An 18282-nucleotide genomic window follows, 5' to 3' on the forward strand; every position below is an offset into this window, starting at 1 on the left:
AGAACCCTCATGGCATATTATCTTTGAACATTATATAGCCATTAGCAGAAAATAATTAATAGATCTGTCTAAAGAACAGTTATCTTCTTTAGTGTACTCTATCGTGCTCATTCCAGTCCTCGCAATGAGTTAGCCTGGCCCTGTAACTGGATACTTATTTGATCAGACTAGTCTCCTATGGATCATAGTTACTATCAAGACATAAACCATATCTGGCAATTAATGGCTGGAGTTACACATTTTCCTAGGGAAAAACCAAGCTAATTTTTATTAATATGATGTATAAATGAAATTGATTTATGTATCATTAAGCAAGTATGCCTGTAGCTCTGTACTAAAACTGCTTTAGGCCAAAGAATTGAATAATTTGATCCATCTCAATGTAATGTTACAACCACTATGGCAGTGATGGCGAACCTTGTCGGCATCAAGTGCCAAAAAGGTCATGCGGGAACATCAAACACACATTGGGGCTATGCTCCAGAAAAGCCAAACCTCCGGGTTCTAGTGTGCCTGCAGACCCAATGATCAGCTGGTCAGCATGCACGCACAGGCCAGTTTTCAGCACTGCTGCACGTGCGAAGGGATAGCAGTCCAGAAAAGGTGAACCTCTGGGTTCTGGCATGTATCTGCATCCGACAATCAACTAGCCAGTGCGCATGTGCACACTGGTTTTCAGCACTGCTGCATAGGCAAAGGGTAGCTGATAATTGCATGTGCATGCATGCCAGAAACTGTCACATGGACATGCGCCAGAAGACAAACAGGCAAGGCCGGGTGTGCTGGGTGACATAGCTTTGTGTGCCACTTTGGGCACATGTGCCATAGGTTGGCCATCACAGTGCTATGGTTTAGTTTGTCATAATATCCAAGTTGGTATTTCCCTTCACTTCCCAATGAATGATCTTGGTCAAATTGGTACAAAAACAGAGCGACTATTTATGGAAATATATCTACAGCAGACCATGTCCAGGTGAAATATACATTTCTGAGCATTTTAAAATATTTTTAGACATAGCTTATAACTCTTAGACCAAGTATGTTGATAGAATAACATAGATAATACATATCTATCACCTCAGCTTCTGAAGGAATGACTACATGGAAATGTAATATAATCAGTGAGTCACAAGCCTTCCAGGGAAGTAAGAAGTGGCAGCATGTAATAACTGATCTTGAAATAAACCCACAGACAATAGCCAGAAAGAGGACACAGAAAGGAAAAATCAATCACTTTCAAACAATTTGGATTTTATTGTTTCTTATGACATCAACAATTATGAATGAAAGCAATACAGATGATAAATGTTAAGGCCTAGCTTGTCAAGTATGGTCTACTGAAACACATTGGGCTGGATTGAAATGAACAGATAAATCTAACCCAAACAAACCATTTATGGCCCAGTGCAGTATGTAAATCCAGCTACTAAATACATCAGTTCCCAAATTTAAATGCAAGAACTTTCAACACTTAGAGATAACAGAAATTGAACATGTGATCTACCATCATTGTGCTTTCTAAAAAGCAGACAAAAATTGGGCAAATGAAAACAATTCTGTTAATTTTTTGGAAATTAGAAAAATGAGATTTGGGGGGAGGGAATAAGGATTTTTGCTCCCAATTACTTTAAGAAGTTTTTAAATTCAAAGGATTATTCAAAATGCATCTTATTTGACTAAAACACTCAATTCTCAAAAAAAGGTATCATGTAGAGAAGACCAGGATAGAAATAATTTCTGTTCATTCTCTTCAATATTATATTTCAGGTTTCATTTCATAGTATTTTGACCAAGAAACTAAATAACTTTCAATAAAATGAGGTAAAATATGTTAAAATATAAAATATAAAATATGCTATCATAAACTGCTTAGAGAGGGCTTGTAAAGCATTATGGAGAAGTATATGTCTAAGTACTATTGCTATTAGAAGTTAAATGCAATGAAGCAAAAGAGATCAAAAGAAATCTAAGTGTGTTACTGATTTATGGTTTGTCCCTGCAACAAACTATCAAAGATTTTTCTTATTATATGCTACAGACTTTAAAAAATGGAAATCTGGATAACTTTTCTATGTAGATTAGAAAATGAACGTAGGAGGGGAAACTATGTAAAACAAATGGTTTGGAAGCAAAATGTTTCATTTCCTGCAAATAGATGGGGAAGAAATGGAAGTAGTGATTGATTTTATTTACCTGGGCTCCAAAATCACCACAGATGGGGACTACAGTCAAGAAATTAAAAGATGCTTGCACCTGGGGAGGAAAGCTATGGCAAATCTAGACAGCATGCTAAAAAGCAGAAACATCACACTACCAACAAAAGTGCGTATAGTCATGGCTATGGTTTTCCCAGTTGTAACGTATGGCTGTGAAAGTTGGACCATAATGAAGGCTGAGCAGCAAAGAATTAAGGCCTTTGAACTATGGTGCTGGAGAAGACTCCTGTGAGTCCCTTGGATTGCAAGGCGGTCAAAGCAGTCAGTTCTAGAGAAAATAAACCCTGACTGCTCTTTAGAAGGCCAGATCCTGAAGATGAAATTCAAATACTTTGGCTACCTAATGAGAAGGAAAGCTTCACTGGAGAAGAACCTAATGCTGGGAATGATTGAGGACAAAAGAAGAAGGGAAAGGCAGAGAATGAGGTGGCTGGATGGAGTGACAGAAGCAGTCAGTGTGAGCTTAAATGGACTCTGGGGGATGGTACAGGAAGGCCTGGAGGAACGTTGCCCATCAGATCACAATGGGTCAGACATGACTTTGTGACCAACAAGTTGCATTAGAGCAGGTGTGTCAAACTTGATTTAACTGAGGGCCACATTAGGGTTGTGTTTGACCTTGGGGGGTGCAGGGGCCATGGCCACGGGGTGTGGCCACCTTGACATAATTCATGCCGTGGGTGCCTGTGGGGGCTCAAGTGTTCTGCCAGTGAAAACGTGTGTGAAATTTTAACAGACTGTTTTTATGTATTGTTTTCATTGTTGAATGCCACTCAAACTCACTTTTTGTGAGATGGGCAGCTATATAATGGAAATAAATAAGTAAGTAAGTAAATTGGGGGTCCTTCTGGACTTGCAGCTATAGCTGAAAGACATGTGAAAGCTGTGGCCAGGTGGGCCTAGTCTAGGTTCACATTGGCTATCCTTTGCTTAGGAAGCTCTTGATACATGGTCTCCTAATGATAGAATAATTGCCATACAATCTACATAGGGCAGGAGTTAAACATCACATGGAAGCTACTACTAGTTCAGAATGCCGCAGCATGATGAATAATGGATGCCTGCTGGGTATCACTATAACTGCATAACTCATTGCCAGTTGGCTTTTGAGTACAATTAACCATGGTTATTAACCATGAATACTCCTCAGTTAATGACATTGAACAAAAGGTCTACAAAATTACAGCTGGCCTAGCAGCCTCCTCTTATGAAGTTGCAGCATCTTTGATCACGTGATTGTGATTTGCCATTTTCCCTGCTGTCTTCCTACAAGCAAAGGCAATGGGGAAGCTGGCAGAGAAGGTTACAAGTCACTTGGATAAGTTTTTCTCACTCTGTAACAGCACTGCAGACAGTGTCCCATGTATGCTAACTCCTTGCACTCCTTCCCATACTGTGCAGCAATCACCCCAAGTCCCACTGCACTCAGAATGCAGCAGCCCATCATTTATCCTAAGCAATCACTTACCTGCCCATTAGCCTGCTTTATGAGCTGCCTGAGATTTCCAACTTCCCGCCAGCTTTGTTATTGACTTTATTTGCTAGAAGCCAGCAGAAAATTGCAATGAGGTCCTCACTTACTGACCCACAATCCTCTATAATGATAAGGATGTGCCAAGATGTGTCATGCTATCATGTGCCATTGCACTTAATTGAAATTTCAGTCCCAATTACTGAAGTACCTACCCAGAGCCGTCTAAGATATTGATATATACCATCAAGTCATTTTTAATTTCTAGTAAGCATTTAAGATTTTTCTATGACAATCCATCTCCACTATATGGCACAAAGTCTGGATTCCTGAGGGACCACTTTTCTCCAATTGTTTCTGTCCACCCAATACATTCTGGCAGAGTGGAAATGCCCCTTCCATTGAATATTTCCATCTTGTGAGACACAAGGATACAATACAATACAATACAATACAATACAATACAATACAATACAATACAATACAATACAATACAATACAATACAATAGCAGATTGGAAGGGACCTTGGAGGTCTTCTAGTCCAACCCCCTGCCTAGGCAGGAAACCCTATACGTTTCAGACAAATGGCTATCCAACATCTTCTTAAAGACTTCCAGTGTTGGGGCATTCACAACCTCTGGAGGCAAGCTATTCCACTGATTAATTGTTCTGTAAGGAAATTTCTCCTCAGTTCTAAGTTGCTTCTCTCCTTGATTAGTTTCCACCCATTGCTTCTTGTTCTACCCTTAGGTGCCTTGGAGAATAGTTTGACTCCCTCTTCTTTGTGGCAACCCCTGAGATATTGGAACACTGCTATCATGTCTCCCCCAGTCCTTTTCATTAAACTAGACATACCCAGTTCCTGCAACCGTTTTTCATATGGTTTAGTCTCCAGTCCCCTAATCATCTTTGTTGCTCTTCTCTGCACTCTTTCTAGAGTCTCCACATCTTTTCTACATCATGGTGACCAAAACTGAATGCAGTGTGGCCTTACCAAGGCATTATAAAGTAGTATTAACACTTCACGTGATCTTGATTCTATCCCTTTGTCTCTCTAGTGCAGCCTAGAATTGTGTTGGCTTTTTTGGCAGCTGCTGCACACAGTTCCACCACAAAACCGCGATGTCCTTATCCGCGCCGACATAAGTGCGGAGGCAAATCCGCGGCATCCGAAGCGCTAAGAAAAAAACGACCCTACCGCCGCGACAACAGCGCGGTGACAGAAGGGCGTTCTACATGCTTCGTTCTTTGCCTCCAAAGGTAGCCCTCCTCCTCCAGCTGACAGCGGGCACGGGGCAAAGCGGGCTGCCCAGCAGCAGCAGCCCGCGGGAAGGGTCCAGCTCAGCCGCGGGGGGCAGCAGGAAGCGGAGGAGGACGAGGCAGCGGCGGCGGCTGAGGCTCTCCCGGGCCGGCGAAGCGGGCTTGCCCGGCGGAGGCAGGCTGCCCTCTTCTTCCTCAACAACATCTCCTTGGACGGGCGGCCTCCGCCGCCGGCGCCTCCCCCGGAGGAAGAGGCAGGGCGGGCGGCGGCGGCGGCTGAGGCTCTCCTGGGGCCGGCGAAGCAGGTTGCCTGGTGGCGGCGGCCGCCCATCTAAGGAGATGTTGTTGAGGAAGAAGAGGGCGGCCTGCCTCTGCCGGGCAAGCCCGCTTTGCCGGCCCCGGGAGAGCCTCAGCCGCCACCGCTGCTGCGTCCTCCTCCGCCGCCAGCCTCGGCGGCCCTGCTCGGGCCCCCCGCGGGCTTCCTGCTGCCCCCCGTGGCTGTGCTGGACCCTTCCCACAGGCTGCTGCTGCTGGGCAGCCCACTTTGCCCCGTGCCCGCTGCCGCTGTCAGCTGGAGGAGGAGGGCTACCTTTGGAGGCAAAGAACGAAGTATGTAGAACGCCCTTCTGTCGCCGCGCTGTTGTCCCCGCGGTGATGACGCGCGATGATGACGTCGCGACTTTAGTGACGCGATTTAATCTCCGCTATTTTGCGTAGCGCGGTTTTGTCGTGCCACGGCTGCACACTGCTGGCTCATATTTAAATGGTTATTCACTAGGACTCCAAGATCCCTTTCACAGTTACTACTGTTGAGCTAGGATCTATGTCTTCTATGCCAGGTGATCCATAGCAGCGGGCCCCAAACTTTTTGGCACCAAGGACCACTTTTGTGGAAGACAATTTTTCCACACACTGGCGGGATTGGAGGAGTGTGCAACCTAGATCCAATGCAATCAGATGTGCCATTTACAGTAGGTTTCATGTTTCTATGAGAATTTAATGTCTGATGATCTGGGATGAAGTTGAGTTGGTGATGCTTGCACTAGAGAGAGGCTGCAAATACTGATGAAGCTTCACTTGCTTACCTATCACTTACCTCCAGCTGTGCAGCCCAGTTCCTAATAGCCCACAGATCAGTACTGAGCCACAGCCAAGGTATCACTACTGCTCTATGACATGATACCTATTTTATGGATTTTGTCTTTTTTTGTTTTGTGCACTGGCCAGAATTCATTGGAACTGGGTGGCTATAATAAATTAAGTTTTTAATCCATGACTGGAAGTAACATATTGTACTATATTTTCAGTTGTCACTCAGCTGCCTTGTTTTAGAATTTTATTTTCCAAAATACGGTGTGGCCACAGTTATTATATTTCATACATCCTAGAATAACAAAGAACAGTTTTAACTAGAAATGCATTAAATATATTATTTGCAAGCCACCTCATCACGGAGCTTTACAATACCATGTAAATGTAATTTTCATAACTAATTATTAATATAGAACTATGAGTACAAACATATTTAAAAAGAATCATCTCATGAATAATCTTTATGCTATTTCAATACCATGTACAACCTATCCCTATACAGAATTTAATATCCACCTTCCCTTCAGGATAGTGTTAGAGGACAGGCATGCTCAAGTTAGAATTAATCCTTCAAAGCTTTTACCAATTTCACACAGAGATTAAGGATAGCATATGTATCTAAATTATATTTTGAATGTACATTGAGACACTGGATTGGAAGATGATCACAATTTTGAAATTGGAAGGAACATCAATAATCTACACTGTGCACTCTGATGATTAAAAATGATCTGGAAGTTCTAATGAAGTTAGTTTAAAAAATCCAGTGAACAATGTGACTAAGATTAAACTGCCAGCAGGCACAGCAATAAGCCATCGTATTGTCAATGAAATAATTGAAGTTGGTGAATTAATTCTAAGTTTTAAAATCAACTGTAAATAAAGCAGCCAAGTCAAGAAATACACTGCAAATCAGCACTTGGCAGGATAGCCATGAAGGCTTTGGAAAGACATTCAGATGCCAGGGTATGTCTTTATCTGCAAAGATTAAAATTAAGGCAATGGAATTCCTTGACTATAAAAATGGGGGGAAATGAATTTTTGAAGAAGCAGGATAGGTCTGTATTAATATTTTTGAATTCTGGTGATGGAGAAGGCTTCCAATAATTCCATGGATAGCTAAAAATACAAACAGATTGTGTAACAAATCAATCAGAGTTCTCACAAATGTTTGGGATGTATTATACAAAGGTCTAGCTGTCAAGAAATGTGTAACAATGGAAAAGATGGAAGAAAATAGAAGAAACCTGCAGCAGGGTGGACAATTACAGCAACAATTGAAACATTGCTGGAAGACCCAATGGATCAAGTTGGGGACAGGTCATTCTACAAAAGGACTATCTATATCACAGGTATCAAACTTGCCATGTCACATTGCCATCACGTGATATTTCACAAAGTTTTTCCTATTCATGGAGCTGTGGTGGGTATGGCCTGTGCATGACACATCCCGCCCATGAGCCACCAGTTTGACACCCCTGATCTATATGGTCAGTTAATAACAATTGGATGACATATAATCATTTGTTTAAATTGACAAATGCTTACTTTCTGTAGATTCCAATGCGGGTTAGTTGTCTTAAAACAAACACACACACACACACACACACACACACACACAAGTCCTCAGGCTATTGCAAACACAATAGAATGTTCATGGATGCATCAATTTGACTTCTTAGCAACTTGGTATTAAAATGATTTTTTTCTCAAAAACAGGATTTTTTTTTCAATTATTAGTTTAATTAGAAATACCTATGAAAATTGCTGACAGGAAACATCATATTAGGAGACATCCTCCATTTATCTTACAAGAGAATCTTCTAATAATGCACAATGTAACACATGCTTGCTTCATGTAGGAGGGAAAGGCAAGAAATGACCCCAGAGATTTGTCTCTTCAAGTTCCACCCTGAGAGGATATTCGTTTTTTTGTCAACAAACATCAGGAAAACTACATCAGAGCTAGAAACACAATAGCATGTTTTTGTTTTTGTTTTTATTTAAAAATTATGCTAAAGTCTTAATGTTGCTTAATCAATAGTGTTTTCTATACTATTTATTCAAAAATAATTTTGGCTAAATTCAATATTTACTTCCTAGGTGAGCAAAATATTAATTATAAACTAAAATCAATGTGTCAATTATTTTTACTGCAGCACTGAGATATTAGTATTTCTTCAGAAAAGTACAAATAGTTCTCAACTTACAACTGTTTAGTGATCTTTCGACATTCCAACAGCACTGAAAAATAGTGTCATGACCATTTTCCACACTAATGACTGTTGCAGCATCCCCATGGGTCATGTGATTAAAATTCAGATGCTTGGCAACTGACTCCTATTTATGATGGCTGGAGTATCTCCTGCTGCCCTGTGACCCTCTTTTGCAACCATTAGACAAGCAAAGTAAATGGGAAAGATAGATTCACTTAACAACTGCAGTGATTCACTTAATGTGTCAAAAAAAGCAACACATTTCGTGCTCAAATGTGGTAGTAAGTCTAGGACAACTATGTATAGTAAACACAAAGTATGGAGCAAAATAGAAAACTGGTAATTAATAGCTTCAGGCTACTCTGTATACTACTGATACTGGTACTGACTTTACCAATCAGTTACAATCCCTAATTCTAGGCATGTTGCCCACATCCATGATTAAGCCGTGCATATTGTTCACAGAATATTTTCATTAAAGCTTCTTCAAGCTGGCCAACTGGCATTTAATTTGTATTCCTTGAAAGCTTATATGAGAGGCCTGGGTTTGATTAGGAAGACTAACCATTGCAATGGATAGCCTTAGCAATTATATATAAAATTAAATGGTAAATCAATTAAAGATATCAATATATATTGATTGATGTACCTCACAGATTAAGTGACTTATTTTAGTGTAGATAATTACAGTAAATATTCCACTGAATCAAGAAATTGATTAGAAATGCAAAACTACATAGCCAGCTAAAACTTGTTACCTTGATAAATTGATTAAACTCCAAGACTGTTCCAAGACTGTTTCAACACTCAGCCCATGCTTCAAGGCCATTCGTTGTTTTTTGTTTTGTTTTGTTTTGTTTTAAGTTACATTGTTGGCTACAATCTATGTCTACTTAGGATACAATTTCATTGAATTCGGTGGTGCATAACCCACAGCTGCAAATCTAGCTGCTCTTGAGTGAACTATTATTCCCGAAGAACTGCGTTATCTCCTCACATCTGCTCTGCAACATGGCCTCCATTCCAGCTGCAGATGTCTAATTTCAGCGAACTCAGGTTAATAGCCCCCTATACACACACACCATGCTACATAGATTACATGGTATTTGCAAATCTCACACGGATTAAAGGCAGGCTTTCCTTATGTCACAGGTAGATTAAAAACTGGAGTTTAAGAGAATACGACTCTCTTACTGTATACCATTACTGTCCGTTCTAATGGACAGTAATTGTTTTATTTTCCTAGTAGTTATGCACGAATATCAAGGTATCAATTTCGTGTAGCGGATTTTTTTTTTAACTTTGAAAATAAGCAAAGTGCAAAATGCCCCACAGCACGCGCGCGCGCGCGCGGACACACACATAGGATTCTTCCTTGGGTACCAAGTCACCCACCGTCTTGCGGAGGCCAAACCCTGTAACAGAGATGAAATTATTGGGATCACGCGGCCCCCGGCGTCGTTCACTCACCCGGCCTCCGCCATCTGAGCGCTTTCTCCGCAGCGTCAGTCCACTCCGGAGCAGTGTCGGTAGTTCCCTCAGCTTCTGCCGCAACTGCACTTGCTGCTCCTGGCCTCTGGCGTCCGTAGAGTTACGGTCATGGAGCAGCGAGTCGGCCCTGTCACACGCAGGTTGCATCTTAACGGAGCTCCCAGCCATGCATGCTACTTGCCGGAGAAGCCTCCTCCCCCGCTGCTTCAGCGCTTGTCCCCGGGAATGCACGGCGCACACCTTTCTCTTGTTATGCAAAACACGACTTTCAGGCAAATGAATTGGCCGCAACAGCAGCAGCAGTGGAGGCGGCGTCCTCCTCCTATTCCTTCTCCTCCTCACGGGAATTGGGAAGGAAAACAGAAAGAACCCTGCACATACGCTGCTCTCCAACGGCACGAAAATCAATTTGTGGGAGAATGTCGATCCCCTAACCAAAATATTCAGGATAAGACGTTTACCACTCAGGTGCAGATAATGCGCCAGGAACCTAATCTTTCTTAAGGCCTCCACCTTTCCCTACTCTCGTGGCCCCTCCCCCTTTGACGCTGTTTTTCCTCAACTGCTACGACGGGAACAAACAAAAGTCAAAGGAAGGGGCTCGGAAGGAGCAATGGTGTGCTGAGTTGTACGTTGTGGCTTCTTGGTGTGCTACTTTTCAGAATACACATCTTTCCAGGAGAATTGCAAATAGCATTAACAGGCAATTAAACCATAGCAATAAGCGGATAAAAGTTACAACGAGTGATACAATGTAATGTATCACTAGTGTAACTAAGAACTAAGAAATGAGCCATAATTATCTGGGTTATTATATTGGCTGTTTGGATAACATCCAGATGATTGGAAAGAAATAAAAGCTTAAGAGATACTGGGCTAAACAAAGCGTTAAGTGCATCACTAACTAAAATAGTTAGCTTGGTGTACAGATGTGATGGGTAAATTTACAAAGCAAGATTGAGTATACGAACTGCAGCTCATTAGGTCTATGCAGGCACATTTGAAGATGCCTTGGAGCAAATAAAGCACTTCTCCAAACTGTTAAGGAAGGAAGGTTTTTTTTTTCTAGTCTTCAGAAGCTGTTTCTTCTTACCAGTGCATGTATAGACACAGTTGCATATACAGCAAAGATTAATGCTTGCAGAAATAGCCAAGAACAGTTTTCAAAGCAGCTGTAGCAGTCCTGCAAAAGTCACGAATATTCTAAAAAATGTATTTTAAAGTGTTATAGTTGGTTGACAAAGAATCAAAAGCTACTGAAAGACTCAACGTGTATGTATTAGGCCAACACACACAGCTGTTACTGTGATTTGCAAAACATGACACAATAATTAAACACACTATGCTGAAGCCAAACAAATCATAACATTGTGTGTTGTATGAACTCAGTGGCCATAGTTATGAGAAGACCCTGCTTTCCATTTTATTTATTCCCATTCCTCTATTCCTTCTAACTGATCTGAAATTTTCCTAAGTATTCCAATCAGGTATAGAATTGGTAGGCAATATTTGCATGAAATTGCTTCCAAGGAAGATACTGAAGTAGATGCTTTGATTATTTGGGACATTCAGAGAACTCAAACCATGTGTGAAAGAAAATCCTTTTTAGTAAATATGCTTAATAATACAAAACCTCAAAAATTCCACCTAAGTACTAGTTTTTTCACCTTGTAGTCCAATCTGATGTTGTTCATTACAGTTCTGTATTCTACAAGAATTGTTATTTGGCTTTTTTCTTATATCTGTTTTTCTCTACTTATTTGTTTAGATAGTTAAATTTCTTCCAAGTGATACATTCAATTACCCAACAATTCATAAAAGATATAATATATTGAATCTATTATGATGCATGTTACGTACGGACGGACGTTGTTAAACTTACATGTTTTCATAAGCTCACCGGGGATTGGTTGCTCAAACCCTGGGAAATTTAAACAACTGTCATTGGCCAGCTGGGCTGCTGGAACTCCTTAATTTACATGTTTTCACATGCTCACTGGGGATTGGTTGCCCAAACTCCAGAAAGTTTAAACTACTGTCATTGGCCAGCTGGTTTGCCAGAGCTCCTTAAAGGCAAGCTCCAGCAGCCCAGCTGGCAGAGCGCAGTCACTTACTCTTGCAATAAAAAGTGCTGAAACTCACTCGTGCCTCTTGCCTGCTGCTTCTCACCAATCTAACACTGGCAATGAAGGACAAAGGGACCTGACAATCCTCATTGGACAAGCAGCCATTTTGCACAAGGACCAAGACCCTGCACCACAGCACGAGATGGCATCGCAAGCATCCCCTGCACCAGCGATCTTCGACCCATAGACAGAGGATGGGCACACATACCTGGGGCAATTCTGGATGTTCCTGGAAGCCAACGACTACCAGGACCAGCCGGACAATAGTAAGTGGGCATTATTCCTAACTTACTGCAGAATGAAATTCTATAAGATGGCACAGATGTTGCCCTACCAAATGTAGAGACCATCGCATGGACAACTCTACAATGTGCCCTGGAAGACCACTATGCGCCATCTGCCGCCCACATGGTGAGCCAGAACAAGTTTTACCATTGGCGCCAATGGGAAGGAGAGACGGTGAATGATTTGGTGGCCAGCCTCTGAGAAATCACAACCCGGTGTGAATTCATCAACCCAGAAGAAATGATGGACTGGATCATCCTAGGAATGAGAGACCTCTCCTTGAAAAAGAAGTTGCTAATCAGAAGGGGAGTCTCATTCAAGGATGTGGTCGAGGAAGCCCAGGCAGCTGAGGTGTCAGATAACTTGGCAGCACACATAAGGAAAACCAGTGGGGTACACCAAACATTCAGGGAAGCAGGCAGCCACATTGCCATGGCTGCATGGGATTCCACTCAAGAGCGGCATGCCATTTCTGGGAAGTCATCTGCCACATATGCCAGCGAAAAGGCCACTTTGCCAAGGCATGCAGAGCATCCCAGCCCACCCTGTCCCATCCAAGACCCATGACTCCGCAGGGGAGACCAAACAACCCACAACCTGGCCAACAACTGAATAGGCGGAAAGAGGAACAGTACCAAGCCCAGAAGGAGATCCATCACACCACTGTGTGCCACTCAGACGCCTACAAAGAAGAAAAGTTCCATGCCAAGGTGACCATTGAAAGGGGACCATGCAAGATGGAGCTGGAGACAGGATCATATTTTATGATTGTGTCCTGGCAGACCATTAAGAAATTGAACCCAACAGCCAGCAAGAAGCTCCTCAAACCACCAAACGTCCAGCTCAACGACTACCTGGGGAACCAGATCCAAGTCCTAGGAAGAATGGAGGTCGAGGTGGTGTTTCACAAATTCCAGTGCTGTCTATCCCTCATGGTTATCGCCAGCCACCAACCGTCCCTACTGAGAGTGGAATGGTTCAAGCCCCTGGGGCTAGACATCACCTGCCTGCATCAAATCTCAATCCACAATCTGTATTGGCTACTGGCAGAGTTCATGGACGTCTTCAACGGGGGTCTAGGTAAATATACAGGGAAACCCATTTCATTTAACCTAGACCCCCATGTAACCCCCATCAGGCTCAAACCCCGAGGGGTCCCTTTTGCTTTATGGCCCAAGGTGGATGAGCAATTGGACAAACTAATTGCCCAAGGAATTCTCGTGCCAACCAACCACGCAGTATGGGAAACCCCAATAGTCACATCTGTGAAGCCAGATGGTTCTGTCCACCTCTGCGCAGATTACAAGTGTACACTGAATAAGGCCTTACCTTATGAATAAGCGCATACCCATGCCAGTTGTGCAATAGGTGGCACAGTGGTTAAATGCAGCACTGCAGGCTAGTTCAGCTGACTGCAGTTCTGCAGTTTGTCTGTTCAAATCTCACCGGTTCAGGGTTGACTCAGCCTTCCATCCTTCCGAGGTGGGTAAAATGAGAACCCGGATTGTTGTTGGGAGCAATATGCTGAATCTGTAAACCGCTTAGAGAGGGCTGAAAGCCCTATGAAGCGGTATATAAGTCTAACTGCTATTGCTATTGCTATTCCCTAGGAAATGGGAAAATATTCACCAAACTGGACCTGGCCAAGGCATACTAGCAATTGTCTGTGGACGAAGCCACCACAGAAGCACAGACTATTGTGACCCACAGGGGAGGCTTTCAAATGCACCAGACTGCAGTTTGGAGTCAGCGTAGCCTCAGGACTATTTCAGTGTTTAATGGAGCGGCTACTGCAAGGAATCCCAGGGGTGGTGTCATACTTTGATGACATATTCATCTCAGGGGACTTCATAGAGCAGCTGATGGAATGCGGGCACATGACTTTGGGGAGGTTCAAGGAGAAGGAATTTAAAGTGAACCCAAAGAAATGTAAAATCGGTGTGAGGCAGGCAGAGTTCCTGAGATACCTCATAGATGGGTCTGGCATCCATCCCACTGACAGCAAAGTAAAGGCCATTAGAAATGCCTCACCCCAAGGAACAAGACAGAACTCCAAGCCTTCTTAGGATTATTGAACTTTTATAGTATTTTTTTTAAAACAGAAGGCCACTGTTGCAGAGCCGCTGCACAAGCTCCTGGGAAAAACAGCATCGTGGACCTGGGGACAGAAGGAAGACTGGGCCTTCGCAGCAGTAAAAGAACTCCTATCCTCCAACATTGTGCTCATCCAGTTTAACCATACTTTGCCAGTTCAGATCACCTGTGATGCCTCCCCCTTCAGAGTTAGAGCGGTCCTCAGGATTGATTGGACGCTCTCATAGCCTATTACTCCAAGACCTTGTCCTGGCTGAACGCAACTACAATCAGATCAACAAGGAAGCCTTGGCTGCAGTCACAGGGATAAAGAGATTCCATGAGTATATGTATGGCAGACATTTTGAACATGTCACAGACATAAGCCACTGCTGGAGCTCCTTGCCGGGAACCAACAAACCCCACCATACATGTCCCCAAAGATGACCAGATTGCCATTTTCCTCATGGCTACGAGCTGATCCACTGCCCAGGGAAGGACATCAGCCACATCGATGCACTCCACCATTGCCTGCTACCAGAGCTGGTGGAAGACCCTGCCCCCACTGCCATGGTACTGCTAATCAACATTGCCCCACCCAGCCCGGTCACCGCCAGGGACCTTGCCAAGCACACACAAAAGGACAAGGGGTTGCAAAAGGTTCTGAACTGGGTGTTGAGGGGGTATCCACAGGATAAACTGAGTGAGGAGTTCTAGAGCTACCAGAGTAAGCAAGCAGAACTATCAACTATCAAGGGTTGCTTGCTGTGGGGGAGGGGACTCATCGTACTCCAGAGGCTGCGGAGGCGAGCCATTGAAGCCCTCCACGAGGGTTACCCAGGATAGTACGGATGAAGGCACTAGCCTGGAGCTACATCTTGTGGCACAATATGGATAAGGACATCACAGAGTGGATAGCCACTTGCAAATCCTGCCAAGAGACATGACCAGCCCCACCCCGGGCACCCGTGCGAGAGTGGGAAGCAGCCAAGGAACAGTGGTCATGCATCCACATTGACTTCATGGAACCAGTGGAAGGGCAGATGTTCCTGATCGTGGTGGATGCTTACTCCAAATGGCTGGAGGTCATTATCATACAATCAACCATGGTAGAAGCCACCATCAGAGCTGTCCGGAAACTTTTCACAACCCATGGCCTACCTGACACCCTGGTCCTCGACAATGGCACACAACTGACTGTCAAGATGATGGAGGCATTCCTCGCAAATCAAGAAATCCGGCATGTTCTCATCTCCCCATTCAATCCGGTGAGCAATGGACAGGCCGAGTAAATGGTGAGGCTCACAAAAAAAAACCTCACCTGCATGGGACCAGGAAACTGGCAGGCAAAAGTCCCAATTCCTTTCACCCAACACATCACCCACTATGTGACCACGAAAACAAGCTCAGCAGAGCTGTTGATGGGGAGAAGACTGAGGTCCATACTCAACTGGTACCACCCCGGATTACCTTCCAGAGAACCCCCTGGATTCCACTCGACCAACCTGGGAGTTCAACTTAAACAACCAGGTATTCACCCACAACTACACCGAGTACCCAACTTGGCTGGTGGGCTGAATCTTGGCCGTCACCGGGCCAAGGTCATACTGAGTGGAGCTAGAGGACAGACAAATCTGGAGGAGGCACATCGACCAACTTCGACACCGCCTGGGGGACACTGAATTGAGAAACCAGGGTGATTGGACCTCACCCACCAGCTCAGAACAACTCCTGGAGAACCCCAGGTCTCCGCCCCACGGAGCATGCTCAACTGCCAGCCAGGAAGCAGATGGGAAGGAACTGGCCCCACCAAGCCAAGAGATTGGGTTGGGACGACCATCCAACCCAAGCCGCGAACATGTAACTGTGCCCAAAGCCATCCCACAAAGAAATGGCATCTCAGGAGCCGAAGGAACCAGGCCGGAGCTCGACTCGTGGGCCAAGGAGCGCCAGAAGTTTCCTTTCCAGGCAGCCAGAGGAACAGCAGGCTAACAGCAGTGTGCATGGGCGGAGCTCCCATGTGCAGTTCAAGTAGGAGACCGGTGTGCTCCGCCTACCTGAAAGACTACGTCTCTTATGGAGGCCGTGGATTGGACATTGTTCATCCTAGGAGGGCAGGGGAGTTATGTATGTATGTACATTGTTAAATGTACATGTTTTCACATGCTCACCAGGGATTGGTTGCTGTCAATGGTAACTACTGTCAATGGCCAGCTGGTCTGCTGGAGCTCCTTAAAAGGCGAGCTCCAGCAGCCCAGCTGGCAGAGCGCAGTCACTTACTCTTCCAATAAAAAGTGCTGAAACTAACTCGCACCTCTCGCCTGCTGCTTCTCGCCGATCTAACAGTTCAGACTTAAAAACCTAAAAATCCTGTATTTATTTAACTGAGAATAACTGAATTTGAAAAGACAGAAGACAAGGTGATGGCAATGTAAAATAATAAAAAATAAACTTTAGCTTCTGAATCATTGTCTGATTTATGATACTTAAATAGAGGATGGTATAAGAATTTGTGCTAAAAAGTTCATTTTCTTTTATCCCCACTGATATTTCAAGTTACTTTTACTTTGGGTCTTCCTGGTGTTATTAGTCAGGAAGTCAGAGATACTTTTTCTCACTTCCTCCAGCCTTCTAGAAACTTTTGCATGTGCTTTGAAATTCAACACTCTTATATTACCAATCTAAGATATTACTTGGGATGATTTCTTTCTTGTTTTCATTTTACTCCTTTTTTCATTTTACCTGCTCTTGAATAAAAACACAAAATCGCTTAAATTAGGATAAGATATTTTTCAGCCATTTTAGTCCTTAGATTGATTGTGTATTGAATCCATTGCTAATGGTGATGGTATCAGATAACATCTAGCACTTGCAGTCAAAACAAAGCATAATGAGTGATGCAAAAGGACTTTGAAATGCTAATTAATGTGGCATTATTGTTAGAAAAATCTGAAACAGCTTTTCAGCAATCTGTGCTTGGTGCAGCATTTCTGTTTATAGATCTAGTATGGAAAGGTTAATCTTAAATGTGTTCAATTTTTATTTATTTGCATCCTGCCTTTATTATTTTTATAGAAGGTTCTCAATTTACAACCACAATTGAGAATTGAGACTAGAACCTCTGTTGTGAAGCAAGTTATTGCAGAAGTTAAGTGAATCATGTGATGATTAAATGAATCTGGTGTTCCCATTGACTTTCCTTGCCAGGAGCCAGCTGGAAAGTTGCAAATGGCAATCACATGATCTTGGGACATGCAACATTTTAAATACATGCCGGTTGCCAAGCACCCAAATTTTGATTATGTGACCGTGGAGATGCTACCTTGGTTTTAAGTGCGAGGGTTGGTTTTATGTCACTTTTTTCAGTGCCATTGTAACTGTGAATGGTCACTAAATGAATGGTTGTAAGTTGAGGGTTATCTGTAATTCAAGGTGGTACAAAACATCTTCCCCCTTCTATTTTCCCCACAACAACAATGAGGAGAGTTGGGCTGAGAGACTGACCAAAGTCACCCAGCTGGCTTTCATGACTAAGGTAGAACTTGAACTCTCATTTTCTAGCATGGTGCCTTAACCTCTAGACCAGGGCTGTCGAACTTGCAGCCTGTGGGCTGGATGAGTTGCATGCTGCCCACGCTCCCGCCTGGTTTAGCAAAGGGGTGAAAAACCCCAATACATCATTGTGACACTGCCATGACAACACAAATTTGACACCCATTCTCTAGACCAGGGGTAGTCAACCTTTTTATACCTACCGCCCACTTTTGTATTTCTGGTAGTATTACAATTTTCTAACCACCCACCAGTTCCACAGTAACGGTGATTTATAAAGTAGGGAAGTAACTTTACTTTATAAAATTTATAAAGCAGAGTTACAGCAAACCCCTACCGCCCACCAGGAAAGCTGGAACGCCCACTAGTGGGTGGTAGGGACCAGGTTGACTACCACTGCTCTAGACCAGTGGTTCCCAAACTTGGCCACTTTAAGACTTGTGGACTTCAACTCCCAGAATTCTCCAGCTAGCTCTTCTGGCTGGAGAACTCTGGGAGT

General features: G+C 43.5%; 1 protein-coding gene across 1 annotated transcript in view; it reads right to left on the reverse strand.

Moving 5' to 3' along the window:
* RAPGEF5 (Rap guanine nucleotide exchange factor 5) overlaps positions 1-10162 on the reverse strand; it is a 115196-nt gene extending 105034 nt beyond the window's left edge. The window contains exon 1 of the mRNA XM_014055104.2: positions 9727-10162. Within this exon, the coding sequence (XP_013910579.2) occupies positions 9727-9915 (189 nt within the window). The 5' untranslated portion in view covers positions 9916-10162. The remainder of the gene's footprint in view (positions 1-9726) is intronic.
* Between the last annotated feature and the right edge of the window lie 8120 nt (positions 10163-18282).

The sequence above is a fragment of the Thamnophis sirtalis genome, unplaced genomic scaffold (assembly GCF_051295495.1).
Source record: "Thamnophis sirtalis isolate CommonGarterSnake01/CBP01778 unplaced genomic scaffold, rThaSir2_p1.2 scaffold_4, whole genome shotgun sequence".
Taxonomy (NCBI): domain Eukaryota; kingdom Metazoa; phylum Chordata; class Lepidosauria; order Squamata; family Natricidae; genus Thamnophis; species Thamnophis sirtalis.